Source organism: Ochlerotatus camptorhynchus, unplaced genomic scaffold (assembly GCF_037179485.1).
Source record: "Ochlerotatus camptorhynchus isolate MF236.1 unplaced genomic scaffold, CSIRO-AGI_Acam_v1.1 ptg000434l, whole genome shotgun sequence".
Classification (NCBI taxonomy): domain Eukaryota; kingdom Metazoa; phylum Arthropoda; class Insecta; order Diptera; family Culicidae; genus Ochlerotatus; species Ochlerotatus camptorhynchus.
Window position 1 is genome coordinate 9599623 of NW_027040920.1, and position 19242 is coordinate 9618864.

The 19242-nt window shown below is 39.2% G+C and overlaps 1 protein-coding gene across 1 annotated transcript; it reads left to right on the forward strand.

Annotated features, from left to right (window-relative positions):
- Positions 1–1152: 1152 nt before the first annotated feature.
- On the forward strand, positions 1153–16601 carry HmgD (High mobility group protein D). Its single transcript, XM_065234698.1, has 3 exons — positions 1153–1279; positions 15358–15551; positions 15637–16601. Exons 2-3 carry the CDS (start codon positions 15402–15404, stop codon positions 15832–15834), a joined length of 348 nt encoding a protein of 115 aa, XP_065090770.1. The 5' UTR covers positions 1153–1279; positions 15358–15401; the 3' UTR covers positions 15835–16601.
- The last annotated feature ends 2641 nt before the right edge of the window (positions 16602–19242 follow it).

Here is a 19242-nt window from a genome sequence, read left to right on the forward strand (position 1 = left end):
CCGCCAGACTATGAATATAGCGACTATAACTATAACTATGGGTCGATAGGTAGGGTCCAGGTGTGGGAGCTGCCTTCCTGGCGTTGGTAGCATTGGTGCTCAGCACGGAAAACAAACCAAAGTAAAAAAAAAATCAGCAATCGACTAAATTTTTAATAGCGACTAAAAATATCCATTAGTACCGTCCCAATTACGCGTTCATCTAGATAAAATTGATAATCCATAGGCCAACATTAGAGCCATTTCCCCTATGTCAAGTTGATCGGCAACGAACATTTCGATAATATACATATACATACATATGTATCAATCGAAATGCGTCGAAAATCAGCACTTTAGTTGCAAATTGAAAGGATCCGCAAACACAAAACATTGCTCGGTAGCGAACTGTCAAAATTTACAGAAAATCGATCGATTACCGGAATGTACGCCAGAAACATTTAGGAATGTATGGCAGAAATGTACGCTCAATTTTGTGGCGATAAAATCGTCGCTTTTTGCTATTATAATTTTTTTCTTAAAGATCGTAATATGTTTTTTCTTCTACATAATGAAAACATCAAAACAATTTTAGTTTCGAAAAATTTCCAAGAAGTAAAAATATATTTCTCATCTCTTAGATAATTGTAATTAAATGTTCACAGCAGATGTGTACGCTCACTTTTGAGAGTAACTGTATCTTCCAAATCTGTGACTCATCTTACCTTAGATTCTCCCACCCGATCGCATAAACATCAACATCCCTCTCATGGAAAGCTCACTATCCGACCAATCGCCCACCAACATCGGGCATCTGTTGACGTCGTTGACGGCGACGTTGAAACAACGAAAGCTCCTTTTATTTGCGTGTGTTGCACAACATATTCACCCATTATTTTCACCGATACAAAATCCCCAAAACACCCGCCCCGCGCACACACATAACACAAGACCTGTATATGCGTGTGTTGGTTGCACACGGGAAAAACAAACGCGCCACGCACAAAAAGCTTCACATTTGCCGGTGTGTGAGTTGCACATGGGACCGAAAGCACCACCGCACACGGCCGAACGCGGCTAGACAACACGACGAACACGAGACACACCAACACACCCGCAGCCACTACTGCCAGTACGCAGTACCAACCAGGCCAATAAGATTTGGCTGCCTTGTTCGAGCTTCTCTTCTGTCCATAGTAGCCAAGGCAAGCAGTTCGGTTCGAAGTGTTCCTCCATAGGAAAAAAAGTGATCATAAATTAGTGCTATTTGAACGGTGAAATTCTCCCGAAATTTGCTCCGGTAAGTTGTTTTTCGCTTTCTAGGGCCTATGGCCACATCTTTCAAAGGGTTTTTTTCGGGCTGGTCGCAAAAATCTGACTCGCTTTTAGCGGTTAAAATGACCAATTTCCGAGTGGTCCACTGGCGTGGGTTCACGAACAAATTTGTTCTATGGCCGCCATAGTGGATTGTTCGGTGGCGAGCCGCGATCGGAAGATGGCATTTATCGTCGGAAATACGGTCCGATTCCGGTGGAACCTTGGCCGGGGCGTTTTTCACATCCCCCAGCTAGCCACTGGAGTGACATTCGAGCCCCACTTCTATTTTCGGTCGAAGAAAAAAATTCGCCGAAAAGCAAGATGGCTCAAGCCGTCGAACAAATGGCTTCCACTCTAGTACTAGTCGTCGAACAAATTGCAAGGGGCAAAATTTAAAAAATAAATTTCTTCAACCGATTGCGTCCGATTGGGAATCCGTGTTCTACAATCGTCCTAGTTTTTCCGGCCCCGTCGATTGGTACCACTGTTCCAGGGTGTCCGGAGTAAATGTTCCGAGATTAACCCATTTCGCGCCAAAATAATTTCCCTCAAAAGGCGAACTTCCGAGGCCACTGGACGGCCATAGAGCAAAATTTTTGTTCGAAGATGACGACGGTCGTCCTATCCTATATCCCACCCATGACATGATGGAGGCGAGCGATTTTCATTCACAAGCACACAACGGGCCCTGGGCCGCTGGTGTGTGTGCGCGGGCGCTCGATCTAATCGGGCTAGGTGTTGGTGTACCCTACTACTGATAGCGCGCGCGCACACGCACACACATTTGGGAAAGCTTGGCCTGGTGTTTTTGTGGGAAATATATCCAAATCAAAGGCGGTTCGATGAACCGGTCGTGTGAATCTTGTTGGGATGAATGAAGAGAACACCAATTTGGTTCATTTCAAATTTTGAATTAGTGGATGAATGATGAATGACGGAGGGAAGGGTTCACATCGAAAATAACCAAATGTGAAAACAGAAAACAACGCAAACAGTAAATAGTTGTACGATAAGGAATAAAAGAAACATGAATGTTCCTGGGGAGCAGTGACATGTGTCTTCTATGCAGTTATTTTTATTTGTTAGCATACATTTATATTTGTTTTATTTAGCATATCATTAGTCTGTACTTAGTAATTTTACAGTTTTGGTCAATTTCAATACATAACCACGTTATTTTTGAAAAGTTCCTCAAATTTTCAATGTTAATGCGTTAATATACTGATGTAGATCTCGATTTTGGTAACATGGTATTTGTTTTTGGCAGAGATATCCCAATCGGAGCGAGTGGGGTTCGAAGTCCCATAGGATGCCACTTCAGGTGATACAACCGATTGACTTTTGGGAATAAATTAATTATAATTATTTTTTGTTTGAATTGTGATCGATTAATGTAAGCTGTCAGTTTTTATCAGTTTTAGCCACCTTGTGGACAAAAAGCTATTGAAAAAAAACATGTAACAGTTCGAAAAATAAAAAGGGGGAAATGGATGTAATGTCGGCCTAAATGCCCTTAATTTGGGCCCATACATAAATTCAGCATTCGACTAAATTTTCAATAGCGACCAAAAATATCCATTAGGACCGTCCCAATGACGCGTTCATCTAGATAAAATCGATAAATAGCAGATTTTTAGCGATGGGGCCCAATCCATAGGCCAACATTGAGCCATTTCCCCTATTACTTTAGTCCTTTTTTAATATCCATTGATTAACTTGATTCGCTTTCTACCGCGGACTGAGCGAAGTCCTCGGTGCACTACCAAAACCTGGTTGAAAATTAATAAATTGTGTCACATCGAAGCACAACTTGATTTGGTAATCAAGTTGTGTTCGAGTAAATAATTTGCCTTTAAAAACTTACATCAAATCCACAGCTTGATTGGGTAATAAATGAAACATTCATTGAAGATCAGCGTGTAAAGCCTGACAATAAGAGTTGCGAACAGATGGAACCTTTAGTTGTCTAATTGATTTGGCAGAATTGTTTTTGATTATTTTTTTTCAACGTGATATAGACATTCAAGTCCGTTATCTTCCAAATTTGTCGACATTTTTTTCAAAAGCCAGAAATTAAAAAAAAAATCTTTGAAACCCGGTAATTTTCGCGGGGGGCGACTCCTATAATACGATGCAGGAAAAATGGTGTTGTGTACTGTGGTTAACTGCGCGCACGATTCGCTAGTGTGAGATTTGTTGAGAATCTAGAATTGTCGTTTCCCTCGATAATTTTAGTATTTGTCCAAACATCGACACAAATTCATGTCGCAGAATATTAACTGCCGCTATTCGCATAACAGTCCCATGTTCTATGGATTTCCTATCTACATAGGACTGTTATGCGAATAGCGGCAGTTAAGTAGTCCATTCAATTGTATTGCATTTTATTACGGAATTGTAATTCGGAATCAAATCTCTTTATTTTGTTTTTTTTTTAGATTGCAGTTCAAGACGCATACAACATTTTCTAAAAATTAATAAGATTTTTCTTCGACTGCGACCTAGAGAAGTCGTTTGAGATGTTACAGAAGTTTCTAGATCTTTAAAAATGTCGGAAATTTTTAAAATTCGAGACCGAAATATTTTTCTTTGTGCCTCAATTTCGCGATCTGCATCTATTATCAACTAAGTAAATTGTTTGTTTAAAAAAAAAATCGAGATACATAAAATAGTATGGTGTGAGCAAATAGACGTTTGAATTGGACCGTGCTCTTCTTGCTTATTCGATTAATACTTATTTTTCGAGAAGAAAATAAATGGGATCCTTAAACCATTTTTTTAAGGCTCAAGATGGATTTGTAAGTTTATAAAGTTGCAATCGCAATCAACGAAAGATTGAAACCATTTCCGGTCAATAAATGTCACTATTGGTCACTTATTTATAGTTTTAAAGTCACTATTAGTTACATATTTATTGTTTTAAAGTAACTATGATGTCACTTGTTTATTGTTTAAAGTTACTATTTTCATTAGTTTTAGTCACTAATATTATATCTCATACCCACTACCAGCCCTGTAATGGTAGTTTTAAAGGGAAGTTCACCGCTCCGAAAACAGTAATTACGTTTTGAATTTTCTAAAATTACTGGAAAGAAATATCAAAAATCGGAATAAATAAAAGGTGCCTGATAGATTACATTATTAACTATATGTCAAGCTTATAAAATCATCCAGAAAATGGATAGTCGTGAAATAGGATTAATTTTTAGGTCATCAACATTCGGAAGCGATTGTCTCGATATGGTGATTTTGGAAATCCGCCCTTTTCAAATGTTAGTCTAGATTTGTTCTAGTTTTCTAAATAAAATTGGGTTCTTTAATTTTGAAAAATATAACGGTTTTTATATATCATCTGAAAAAGCTCGGTTTTCTGAGCAAAGCGATATTTTTTTCGAACCCACACACTTTTACAAAGTGACACCGAGGGGTGCTAATAAGGTGATTTTTTGCAAATGTAATCGTTCTTATTTTAAACAGTTCCCGCGTACCAAAATTTATGGAATTTCGGGTTTGGATTCCATTTTTAATGCAGATAACGAATATGCATTTACCTCAATACCCTTAAAGAACCCAATTCACGTGCACAATCACTTTCCGGAAGTCATCATGGCATAATGTTGGACTCAAACCACAAAGCATCGTCCTTTCGGTTTTGCTGAGGGTTTAACTTTTAATTTTTGAGGTGGGGAACATATTTTTACATGTTATTTTTTCAGGAATCTAAGCGAAAAACTGATTTTCTTGGATTTTGATAACTTTTCCCAATATTTTCAGAAATTATTTAATTATTATTTCAGAAACAATTATTTTCGGGGCGTTAAACCACCGACGAACCGACGTGACAGCTCATAGAAGCGACTGTCAAAATCTTGCCCAAGACGCCATATTTAAAATACGTCGAACACTACCGCCATCTACTCATCCGAACGTGACATATCATAAGCAAGGACACAAACACACTCCTTTAAATTTGTCGAACCTCTTAACGGAATCCCTTTATGAAGAGCTTTAAGTGGGTTGGTTTATTGCCTTTAAATTCTGTTATAATTGCTTATCTTTTGACAGATACGCTTAGTACTTGGGCACTTATGAAGTCTGCAAGTAGTAGACGGTTCGTCGGTGGTTAAACTTCCCCTCAGACTCACTGGAAGAATTAATGAATTCGAGGTGAACATGCTTTATGAATGCTTGACAATTATTCTTGGAAACGGTCACATTCTGAAAATTTGACAGGGATTTTCCGGTTTCGTCAATACTTTCACGGCCAATGAGATCGACTCAAATTTGAGTTCAGTTTACTTATAAATCTCAAAAAGAGCAGCGTTCAGCGCTGAGTAAACTTTCCTGAGTTTTTCCAGGAAAAAATTTCCGAATAAAGCCAATACATAATGGATTCAATCAGTTTATTGGTACTACTTCGAAACTAAGTAAAATTTTCGTCAATTTTTTTCGGCAGATTTTTTATAATTTTAAAAGTTATGTATGGACAATTCTAGATAGAGATGGAATAAGAGTCTAACAGCTTTTGTAAACAATGCCTTCTCTTGATGATTTCTAGAAATTCAAGGCTCGCCCACGCAAACCAACATTCTCAACTCAACAGGTAAGGAAAGAGGTTGGTCTGCGTGAGCGTGCCTTGAATTCCTAGAAATCATCCGTAGAAGTCATTGTTTACAATACAAAAGCTGTTACGCCCTAATTCCAGCTCTATCTAGAACTGTCAACGTAGTTAATGAACAGCCCCACAGGAAAACGTGAGGCAAATTTACTTGTCGCTGAGTTCCTGTACTTTTTGGGATTTATGAGTAAACTGAACTCAAATTTGGGTCGATCTCATTGGCCGTGTTTATCTATTATCGTTAGGTGATAATTAAAGTTCTCGTGCGTCGTGCGCTCATTTTCTGCATGAGGATGCATCATGTTTCAGGGCATCGTTTGACCAACAGCAATGACTTGAACATTCCATAAACTCCACGACTATCGAATTTTAAGACAGAGATGGTACACGCCGTGTCCCAAGTTCGGGATTATTCAACTTCATGTAGGGGAAATGGCCTATGGATCTAAGATTGGGCCCATCGCTAAAAATCTGCTATTTATCAACTTTATCTAGATGAACGCGTCATTGAGACGGTACTAATAGTTATTTTTGATCGGTATTGAAAATTTAGTCGATTGCTGAATTTATGTATGGGCCCAAATTAGGGACATTTAGACCGATATTACATCCATTTCCCTACCTCTGATTTTTCTTCACCAAAAGTTAGTTTGGGTGCTTACACTCCCTAAATCGGTTGATTTTAAAATATTCAATCGGGGAAAATTTTTGGTGCATTTGTTTGGAGGAAGGGTTGAGGTTTTGGTTCTTCACATAGCTTCAAATAATTCCAAGGTTGTCTCTCATAGTTGGAAGCAGCCAAATTAACTTTTGGTGGAGAAAAATTCGAGGTACATGAAAGTTCAATAATACGCCACTTTTGACACGGAAAGGGCCAATACGATCTGAAAAATGTTGAAATGACTTAAAATATATATTTTTAAGAATCACCTCAATTAATAATTTTGAAAACGTCAAAACTGTCGTAAAAACACCATAAGAGCCCAGCCAAAATTACTTTTAATTCGTCAAAAAAGATTGTTGACTAAATGGCCCACAATAGCCAAATAATCTTGAAAACATTAAAAATTGTCTACTAATCGTCACAAGGCCTAACATCCAAATCGCCAAACTGTCCATGAATGATTCCGTTTGATTAATTATAATGTAAGACAATTTATATACAGTCATAATTTTAAATTCAGATCAATTAAAAAAATCTAAAGTCTGTGACCCACCCTACGGACAGCCCTCGACCCATCGATTGAGAAACGCTCCTCTAATGTCAATTTTTGAACTCTTCAAATTAAGGTGAAGCATCACAGCTGCAACCAACTTTATATTTAAAAAATGAGCAATTTAAAATTAATGCATCATCGTCAAAATTCAGTCGTTTTGCATTATTTTATATGAACTGAAAAACACATTTAGCATCATCATTCTGCCTTAAACGCTACACCCTGAAGACAACCGTTTCATTACCGGTTCGTCAAGTAAACTCACAAAATACACCCGCTCGTTCATCAGAATGAACCCATCCGTTCACTTCCATTCATGCAGTTTCACCCAGTAGAAAGCTGTTCTGGTTTATCGATAATATGGGAAAAGGCGCAAAGCGCAACCGTACCAAGCGAACGAACGAACGAACGGTACCCTGCCACCATACGACGACGACCAAACCACAGGTAACAAGCATAGGCAACATCGAACACACAGTGCTCTCCAACGGGCATCCATCCTTCTCTTGGTAGAGCCGAGTTTGGCTGTTTCTGGTCGGTCGAATGGCGTCGCCAGTTTTGAAATGTGTTCGAGTAGCCTGCTGCTGCTTGCTTGCTTGCGCCATACGACTCGATGAGAGGATGATGATGGCCCAAGGGAAGAAAGCAAGCACCGTATGGCAGTTACAATGTGAATGCCATTTTGTATGAAGAATTGATTTTTCGATAATTTGGTCTATTTAGAGCGTGAGTTGATGGGACAACGGGTTTGATTAGGACTTTCGACCACTAAATTGAACGATTGATGTGCTTGAAAGCGCTCTTGAGCGTCTATTATCAGCGAAAATTGCGTTTTTCGATGAAAACCGGATTATTGCGATATTGCGTCTCAGAAGCAGAATTGCGCCGCGAAACGCCATTGGTAGTTAATTAGCACCGGCTAGTATCGATCCCGATTGATACAATTCGTATTTGTTTCAATTTTGATTGATATTTCGGTGAAAAACATTTTTCCACTGCCAAGTGCCTCTTGGCCAAGGCAAACGGGCGCGCGTGAGATCGACCGCGCTCAAAAATGGCTACCGACGCCACCGGACGGGCAGGAAACAGCCAGAAAATTCATTCAATACTACCGTGCCGAATGACCGGATTCATTCATTCGCACATGGCAACCGGTGGTGGTGTGCGTGAGTTGGGTGAACGTTCACGCATACTGGTGGGGTTCTTGACACAACCAGCCGCACAAGCAGAGCTAGTTTGTACGAGCGGCATCGATTCAGTCGTAGCCTCATTCGTTGATCCAGTCGGTTGTGTTTTGAAAGTTGCTCCCGTTCGGTGGTTCCAAAAATAAAAGGTGATTGAAAAATAATAGTACAAGTCCCGGTGCCAGACTGGTGTTAGTGCAAATTTTGCCTTCAAGAAAAGAAGGTTTCGTTTGTATAAGTGGTGTTTACGTTTTTATTGCCGGCAAGTTTTTCCAGCTAGTTCTGTTGATTAGAGACGGTATTGTTACTACACAGTTGTAGTATTATTACTATTGAAAAAAAAAGGAAGCAGAATAGTGGCAGTAGTTTTGCTGGAGCGCGGGAAAAAGCTTTGACAGATGGAGTACCGACGCGCGGTGAAAAATCGATATCCCGCTCGCTTTGTCTCGGACCACTAGTTAGTTCCTAGAGAAGAGACGCTTCAGGAAGCATGAAGAGAGACTCGATTTATTTTTTTTTTTTCGTGAGGAAGGTGACCCCCGCACCGGTGTATGGTAGGACGGCAGCCGCGAGCGAGAAGAAGAGTAGTATAATAGGACGCCAAGAGCGCGCGCTTGCTTCATACAAATTTGGTCGTCCATTTTGTATGGAAACATGCGAATAAGTCATAACCAACCCGAGTAGTAGCAGTGGGGCCCGTTGGTGGCCAGCCTTGTTAACTAGTTAGTAGCAGCAGCAAATTATGCAACAGAAACCAAGCCGAGCACACGCGGCAGTTGGAATAAGGAGCACGTTTTTCGCCCGTTCAAGTGTGGGAAAGAGGGAAGCATTCCACTGGTGTATAACGGACAAATCGTTAGCTTGATGACGCGCTTGGAAAAAAAAAGTTTCTGTTGGAATAGAGCACGAAGAGCTGTTTGGCTTGGAGATTTTAGCGGAAACAGAAATGTTTCAACGGCGTGGCTTGGGTTTTGGAGAAGAAAAAAATAGCCTTGTATGCTAAAATCCAAGTACACTTCCCGAAAATGCGAGTAACGTTTTCCTAGTTTCCTTTCCAGGGGTTCAGGAGACGTGCGAACGTTGTTTTTTTTTTTTTGGCGCCAAGACTCTCCAAGTTTCTAACTGAAAGAGGCTGCGTCTGTTGGTTAATTTTACTAGCATAAAACTTTGTTTATTCACATGAATTTTATGCACCTTCTAGATAACATTCGAGGTACATAATATCGCATAGTATAATTAGTATTAACGAGCTCTTTTCAAATAAAGCTTCCGGAGTTATCCTAGCCCAATTTAAGGGTTACATCAGTGTCGTTTCTACGTCTTCTGAAAGTATGTATGAATGTAGTATTACCACTAAGTTTGAATCAAATTTAATTGAGTTAAATAAAGAAAATCAATCAATAAAATTTAATTGAATAAAAATATCGTCAGAAACATGAAATATGGTTCAAAAGAAGATTGACAGTTTTGTCAGTGGCGTCGCATAGCATTTCACATTTTACCTGTCTCTAGAATTCTGATTAGCTTTAGGCGAAGAAAATATATCAAGAAGACTATTATGTTGTCTTCGCTTTTAGGTATATTCAAATTATATTAGGCTTGGTGTACCAGGTACATCGAGGTTAGGCCGACGTCCATTTTATCGATCACAAGCTAAATGTGTAAGGTAGGTATTGTTAACATTAGGTTAATTCCCTTACTTGCTCTTTAGCTTCTACTGTAAGTTGCTGCAGCTTTTTTTTCTGTATGTTGCTGTAAGAAAATAATATGGTGCAGCAAGTACATACTTTTGCTTTTTGCTTTACGGGAACATATCTACTGCTATATTATACTTCCTGGTAATTTATCCACAATTGAGGTGATTCATTTTAGAACATTTCGAGAAAAAAAAACTCAAAATTTCCATTAACTAGGGTAAACGCTCCTATTATAGACGCGGTACGTTAGAAGCGTTAGGTCTCTGAGTCTTCATGCACAACTATAGGAACCTAACGATTCTAACATACCGCAACTATAGGAGCGTTTCCCTTACCTATTATATTTAACTGAATACAAACATTTGTTATTTTTCATGCAAATATCCGTTGCAGTCGATGATTAAGTTGAAACCTATGTATTTGGGTGACAGTGCTAATTCAATTCAGAGCTGTCGGATTGTTCTATATTGTACAGTTATTAGAACGCCAAGGCACAGAACATAAAATTTAATAAAATTTTGATTTGAATTGTAATGCAGAATTACTACCTACATCTTCATAACTTAAATTTAGCAATAGTTATATTATTATTTCGAAATGTTTTCTCTAATGCCTACTGCTTGGTAGAAAGTTCAATTTTATTAGTTCGTTATTAGCAACTCTTTTATCGTCCTGAACGCACACTTTCCCTATCAACATTTAGTGGTAGAAAGTTTAACAAAAATCGCTTGAATTAGTGAGTCATTGTATGTCGCAAAACATGGTTTTCCATGGATATGAATAAAAATTAACAATCACCCATATTCTCGTTTACGTTCGAATAGTATTTTCCATACAAACGCTTGGTCAACTTGGCTGAATATATCAACTTATTTGTTGCATGTTCCATGGAATAGCCTCAAAAACAAACATACCCGCGTTTCATCGTTCAAAAGCTCTATCTTTTACATGTATTAGTTTTTGAAAACACTATAACTTGTTCGTTGATATTTGGAAATCATAGATGACATTTGCACCTTGGTTCGAACGAGAATATGGACGAATAGCTTCTTAATAACTTTGACCCATCAAGCTTCAGCTCAGGTGTTCATACCTAGCGTTTTCCGATTTACGATTTATTTGCAACGTCAATTCGAGTTCTGCCGTGCCGGTTCCAACCGGCGAACTTGGCGACGAGTGTCGGTGTGTCCGCGTCCATCCACGTGGTTTTTCCTGTCTGTATTGCAAAGTGTTTATAAACACACTTCTAGCTGTGCAACTGTTAGTTTTGAGTGTATGTGTGTTCATTTTGCACTAAATTTTACCAATGGGAGGATGTGTGTTTGAATTATAACTCACGCGAGAGGAATTGAACCTAAGGTGTCGACTAGAGTTGACATTTTGGAACTTGAAATGTTGTAAATTAGTGCCACACAGTTACTTTACAGTGTTTTTTTTTTTATCAGATAATATGACGGCTTCGGCAATACCTTATTCTATTATCGTCAGGGGGTAAACAAAGTCCTTGAGAGCTCAATTTTGGCATGTGGATACATTGTGTTTGGCCAGATTTGAGTGCTCTAGGACTTTGTTTACCCCCTGACGATAATAGGTCAAGGTATTGCCGAAGCCGACATTTCCCCTACATATTTTTAGCCGGAATTACATTCGGTTATCCCATCAGAGGAACTGCTTCAATGTGGTAAGTTCGAAAGCTCTGAAAACAATAATAAGTTATTCAATCGGAACAGTTTTGGGACGACTTTCTATCAGAGGTTTTCGGGAAACTGGGGTAATAAATTGTCCTCTTTCCTCGAAACGACTCTATAGAAGTCTTAAACTGCGAAACGTTGCCAGCAATTGAACAAAAACATTGATTTTTTTTTAACTCTCCTGGAACATATGAAATTATTTTCACAAAATATGCTGAATCTTGGAAAAATTACTGAAGTCTTTTTACGACGATTTCTGAAAAAAAGGACTTAGTCAAACCAACTTCCTTCAGCACTTCGGATAGGTAGGTTGAGTGGACATCTTTGGTTACTGGTTACTGTCTTCGGTAAAGCTGATCAGAAAAGATTATCGAAAAAAGTGAACATTTTGAATTTCCTTTTAAGCAAACTCTTGGAATTAACTTAAAATTTATCATCGTATTCATGGAAATTTTCGCGAGAATTCGCTCTATTTCTAACCATATTATATATTGTTTTAGTTTCCATAGATTATAATTTAGAAACCATAAGATTCTTTTCAAAACTTCCTTGGAATTCTCTTCAAAACTCTTTTTTTTTTTCAGAATTTTCATGAAATTCTTGACAGGATTTTCGTGAAATCCTTTTTAAAATTGACGTGAAATTCTTTTCAGGATTTACGTAAAAAAAATTTCAGAATTTTCATGAAACTCGTTTTAGAATTTGCTTAAAAACCTTTTTAGAATTTTCTTGACACTCCTGTCAGAATGTTCTTGAAATTATTTTCAGAATAATTTAGAAATTATCTTCCTTGTTTCCAGCCCAAAATAACCGTGGAATAGGATTCTAGACCAACATATCAAAAGGTCCTAGTTGATTTGATCGATTCTCATCATCGACCTTCTCTTTCGTGAAAAGCTCAGCTGCAAAAACATTCCCTGTTGTATTTGACGTTCTGGACGCTAAATGAGGACCTCCTGCATCAAACTATGTGTCCAAAATAGCTCATCATCAAAAGAGAAAGTTGACGAAGAAGAGGTTCGATCGAAGCAAATAGGACCTTCTGAAGAAGTCATGTAGAATTCTCTTGAAATTCTTCTCAACCATGTCCTTGAGAGAATCTCCTTGGAATTCTCTTCGGAATTCTTTTGAAACTTTCCTAAGAATTCCCTTGGAATTTTTCTGAGAAAATTCTCTTAGTACTTTCTACCATTCTATTCTCCTCACATTCGCTATAATAGTCTCTTCAGAATCTTGACTTTCCCTCCAGACTCACTCGGCCCAGTAGCGTTGGACCTGGTGCCCTTTCAAAAATTTACATGTAACCAGAGATATACTGCCGCTATTCGCATGACAGTCCCATATTGATAGGAAATCTACAGGACATGGGACTGTTATGCGAATAGCGGCAGTATAGGGCTTTGAAATTATGAGACTCTTCTCTTGCCTGGTTTCATCCGTGCTAAATTGTCTAACTTATGGAACGTAACTTGAAAATTTGATGCGATCATAATTCTAAAAATTGATTCATGCGGGTATTCATTTTTATCATTATCTGATTATATACAATCGGGAAATCTATGATAAGCAGGTGGGAACAACCGGGAATCTTCTTGTGTGTCCATATGTGAAAGACTTTACTCATATTCGAGTGACTCATTTACTCAGTTCATGAGTGACTGACCGATGTTTTTTGTAAATTTGAGTGAATGGAACTCAAATATGAGTCTTCAATGGTCGTGTACGATTTAACATAAATTATAGAAATATGAAGCAAAACTCAACATACCCAAATTCCAGCACAAGTTGTGAATACCAACGTTGCATTAGGGCGAATCTGCTTTAGTAAACAATGACTTCAAGAGGCAATTTCTCACGAAAAAGAGCTCACTTTCGCTAATAACTTCCATGTCTGATGGTGTTGTTAGTTTAGTTAGTATGTGGTTGCTTTTGTTCATGTGGTAAAGCTGTTGTTTACGAAAGCAATTTCACCCTAATGCAATGTTGGTATCCAATGTATCGCTATGAGCAATCATTCAAATGTGTGCTGGAATTTGGCTATTCGACTCTTGTTCCATATTTCAATATTTTCCAATAAATCATACACGGTCATTGTATCTGACTCATATTTGAGTTCCGTTCACTCAAATTCACAAAAAAAGTAGGTCAGTCACCATAAACTGAATAAATGTTTACCCTAATTTGATGTAAATTTCATTCAAATGTGAGTGACATTTACTCTCATATTTGAGCAGTGTTGCCCTTAATCGATGAAGAGAATTGTGGAAAGTTCCATGAAAATTTAATGCTAAGTCATTTAAGCATGTTCCCTTAAAGCTTATTTTGCTGTGAAAGATATGCGAAAGCATATCATGTAAGTAACATCTTCGGTAGTTTGACAGGAAATTGACGTTAAGCTCAAGTTGCTTAGTGCTATGTTCAGACTAGGGAATTGCAACGTGTCGTGTTAAGTGGATTTCTTGGTACGAAAACAAATGTGATACACTGTTTCTTGCCTGAAGTGGCAAGTTAACACTGTAATTAATAATTCAAGTTACGCTTGAATTTCGTTTTGATTGAACATTGACCCATCATTAGAGTGGTTAAGATACGTCTACGTTGCTCCTGAGTGAAACAACATTCAAGTTTTCATCCAGACCCGAACCACGATTACATTTTTTTTTTCACATTCCCCCACCGCACAAAACTTCGTCCCAACGAACAGTTCAAATCACGTGAAGCGTTTCATAACGAACGGCTCTCGGGGACGTAAGAAGCGAAGCGTTTCGCTTTCTGTTGGAAAAATATTCATTCCCATATTATCCAAGCTTGAGCATTATGAGTCAAACACCGCGCGTGCGCGAATTTCAAAATTTCATCAGATGCCTTTTTCCGTTACACCACTACTGCCGGTGGTGATGGTACATAGGCGCGCTCTCCCTTGCGTTGCTCGCAACATTCCTTCAAGCTCTGATCAAATATCGCCATAAACGGTTAATTTTGAGGTTACTCTCTCACACACTCCTACCGTTGCTGTAGAGCCGTGTTATCATCGCACGGTCACATGAAACCGAAAACGTTTCATTTAACCAAGCATCTTTTTTCGTTCGATATGCTCTGTTCGCTTCCCTTGTGTACATATAGGCATTTTACCTTTCGGTGCGGACAGAATCGGTTAGTAGAAGATCGTATGCGTGTCGTCTTTTGTAAGCCCCCATGACTCGCTATCATGATGGAGCCTAGCTTCCACGTCGAAGGAAGCAGTTCTTTTTTTTGATTAAAATTGATTTTTTGCCATCCCTCTCTGCCAACCACATCTCAAGTGTCAGGCATGAGTTCATTTCATGACGGAGAGGAACGTGTTCATGTTCTCTGCTCACACAATAACAGGGTGCTACTGAGGTGTACACGCACTGGCTGGCCTCCGCATATGCTTTTGCTCCATCTCGTGTTCGGTTCAGTATCCGTATTGAATTTGTATAGGGTAAGAAAAAGAAGCAGGTTGTTCGAACAAAGCACAGTAGGCTGGTTTGAGTGCGGTTGCTATCGCCTACTGCGGTAGAGTAGAGATGATTCGCCATGTTTCGTTGAATAGGGTTCACAATTTCTCTTTTCATCCATCTTGGAAACGAATGGAAGACTAACCGCTTGTATCCCGCATGTCTTCCATTGCAGATCTCGTTCCGTTTTTTCTCTAAAAACACAAACAAAACACTACAATGGCCGAGAAACCAAAGCGTCCTCTATCCGCGTATATGCTGTGGCTGAACTCTGCCCGCGAAGGAATCAAGAAGGAGTCCCCCGGCATCAAGGTGACGGAAATCGCCAAGCGAGGCGGTGAATTGTGGAGGGGAATGAAGGACAAGACGGTAAGTGTATTTCCCACTGACTAACTTATCTAGATATTTTCATTCCTCAATAATTAATAAACCTTCTCTGTTCACTATTCTCTAGGAATGGGAAAACAAAGCCGCCAAGATGAAGGATGAGTACAACAAGGCCGTCCAGGAGTTCGAACGGAATGGCGGCGGTGGTGGTGGCGGCAAGGACGCCGGCAAGAAGAAGAGCAAGGGTGCCAAGAAGGTCGTGAAGAAGAGCAAAAAGAAGGACTCCGACGATGACGATGATGAGTCCGGAGAGGAGAGCGACTGAACTACTAATTAGACAAACACACACACACACACCCCCACACAATAAACACAAAAAATAACAAAAAAAAGTTAAAAAAAAAAGATTATTTTTAATTTATTGTATAAATGTTCGGGGCCTTACTTCTCAAGAGCAGCAACCGGTCAGTGACAACAGTTAAAAAGTCGTCATCAAAACTTAGAGCAAAGTCCAAAATTAAAAGGAAAAACAAACTACAAAAATCATCATATAGAGGCAAGCAGAGAGGACGAAAAAAGATTTAGACGCAATCCAGGCTCTGTTTGAAAGCGGTAAAACTTTAGAAAACGGAAAACAAAATGTAGTCACAGAGCTCTAGTGCGAGAGACAGATGCGCGCCGTGTAAAGTAAAAGTTTGATATTTTTTCGTCTGACTACTCTAAAACTACACATAAATTGCAAAATTGAACAAACATAAGAGCAAAATTCGGACTGGCACCAAACTCCCGAGACGTATTTTCTCTTAACGTGTTTTTTTTTTTTTCGTTTTACAACTTCACAAACATACGTGCATCCCCTTTATTTTTTTTAAGGAAGGCCATGTAATATTAAATGCAAAAATAAGAAAATTTTAAAAGCCCGAAAAAAAACCAGAAAATCATACCTAGTTTTAAGTTAATTAAAATCTGTATGGAACAAAACCAACAAAAAAAGCTGTATTCTTAGGTCAAGAAAAACGAAAACAAGAAAAAGTAAGACATTGTAGGTGTACTCACAACAAAAAAGGAAAATACACATACCTACAAACAAAACACAAGCATCGTAAATATACTTAGACAAAAAAGGAAAAGAAGTTATTAGTAGTGAACCAAGTAAGTGTTTTTCCTTGAACGTTTTTCTCTTTTTCTTTGCGTACCTACCAAGTAAGAACATCAAACAAAACAACAACAAACAAACAAACAATGGAAACATTTTCTCATTTTTGTTTTCTCTCTCAATCGTGTCGATTGATAGCGATGATGTGGAATGATCGTATCTTGAATTTGAATAAAACAAAAATAAAAAAAAAACGAATTCGTTTGCCATGTGGACTTTTCTCTCGATTTGTGTTAACATCACAACAAAGCGGACGCATAAGATACACCCACTAAACCATGGTGGAATCTATCATCAGTATGGGTTTATTCAATCGATGTGACAAATTAATGCGTGTAAGTTAAATAAAAATCAAGCTGGTTAATTTGACTTAACTTTCCAAGCATCTGGAAGGTGGCAAAAATCATCCCGATCCGCAAACCTGGGAAAGACCCTTCACTACCGTCAAGCTACAGACCGATTAGCCTGCTCTCAGCGCTGAGCAAGCTGTTCGAAAAATTGATCCTCAGCCGACTAAACAAGTTTGTGGAGGAACATGACATTCTTCTTCCGGAACAGTTCGGGTTCCGCAAGGGGCATTCCACCAATCATCAGCTAGTGCGGGTGATGAATAACATCCGAAGTAACAAAGCTGTATCCAAGTCCACAGCCATGGCCTTGTTAGACGTCGAAAAGGCGTTTGACAATGTCTGGCACGACGGACTTATATACAAGCTTTGTAACTCCAACTTTCCACCATACCTTGTGAAAATCACCCGTAACTATCTCCAGCAAAGGTCGTTCAGGGTGTCGTTGAATAGTTCCCTTTCGGGACAATTTCCGATCCCAGCAGGTGTTCCGCAAGGGAGTCTGCTGGGACCACTGCTTTACAGCATCTACACGTCGGACATCCCTCCTCTAGGAGACGGTTGCGTGTTCTTTCTGTTTGCAGATGACACCGCGATAGCCGTCAAAGGTAGGATGCCTCGTGAAATTACGAACAAGCTCCAACGATGCCTTGACACCTTTACTGATTATGCCACCACGTGGAAAATCAAAATCAACGCCTCGAAAACCCAAGCGATCATGTTCCTTCACAGACAATCACCAAAACTTAAACCGTCTCCCTCCTGTACCGTAATAATGGATGGTACAAGGGTCGAGTGGTCCACTGATGTTACTTATCTCGGGATGTTGTTCGATGAGAAGCTCCTGTTCCGCTCGCACATAGAGAAAACCCTAGTTAAGTGCTCCGCCTTGGTTAGGTGTTTGTATCCGCTCATTTGCCGCAGATCCCGCTGTCGTGACCGGACCGAGGTTTCCAGCCTCGGTCACGGCTACACGAATCTCGACTGATCTGCTTCCAGTACTGCTGCTGCTCTTGCTGCTGATGCTCTTGCTGCTGATGCTCCTGCTGCTGCTGCTACTGCTACACCCGCCTCTCAAGGCAAAACAAACTGGCTGTTTACAAACAGATCATAGCCCCCGCGATCTTCTATGCCGCCCCGGTGTGGGAATCGTGCGCTCAGACCCACAGGAACAAAATCCAGGTTGCACAGAATAGAGTGTTGAGGATGATCCTAGATCGTCCATTCGACACAAGAATAGCAGACCTCCATCAAGAGGCAGAAATTCCCAAAGTAGATTCCAAAATTGATGATATGACAACTAAATTTATTCAAAAATGCAATCTTTCTGAACATGCTTTAATAAGCAATTTGTACATAGTAGGTTAAGTGTATATAGTAGAGTAGGTTAGTTTTAAGCTGTAAATAGTAGTATTAAGTAGTTTCTCTTCAAATTCTAAAAACAAAACAAACCAATCCCACCAAGGTGGTCGACCGTGTACTAAGTCTAGGACTAATTCTGTAAAACAAATTTTGAATTTTGCCCATACCTAAAGATGAAGAAAGCAATTAAATCACTTAGTAAAAATTTATATGGTAATCGTCCAAGTTAAACTAAAATAAAGATCATTTAAACTAAACTTAATTTGACTTCTTTTGCTGATTTCGCACCATGCTTGAAGGTTATCATTTTTCACCGGAGAAGAGTGAAAGAACGTCCTGGATTTCGTCATTTGATATGCTGTCCCATTTGAAAACGCACGGTTAATGGCGTTTGCTGAGACTTGAGGTTCCCGTTAGTTCGTGAGGGATCGTTTTGAAAACATTTGTCCCATCTGCATTGCATTGCTGCATTGAAATGCTGTTCGGATTTTTTTTGTATGGGAAATCCGTTTCGAACGGAATACAATAGGGATAAATAACCACCCCTATTCTGTATTTCGTTTCGAACGAAATTCTCATACAAAAAAATATTTTTTTGTATGAGGATTTCGTTCGAAACGAAATACAGAATAGGGGTGAACAATAGCGGTCGATTAACTTGAATTGAATTTGTGCTTATGGACAATTTTGAAGATTCGATACCAAAATATCAAGACTAGACCATGCCTAAAAAACTGCCTGACACTAATGACCAATTGGAACGCAGCCCAAGTGACGCCACTGAAACACGTGGAACACTAAATTACGTATAGGAGGGCATCGTGGTGCCAGGTTGGTCGTGGCACATTTCGAGTATTTGTTTATCAAA

Bases quoted from the DNA above. Each gene is read 5' to 3' on its own strand.
- HmgD (XM_065234698.1), top strand. From the start codon at position 15,402: ATGGCCGAGAAACCAAAGCGTCCTCTATCCGCGTATATGCTGTGGCTG. The intron at 15,552-15,636 runs GTAAGTGTATTT...ACTATTCTCTAG, and splicing joins GGGGAATGAAGGACAAGACG to GAATGGGAAAACAAAGCCGC.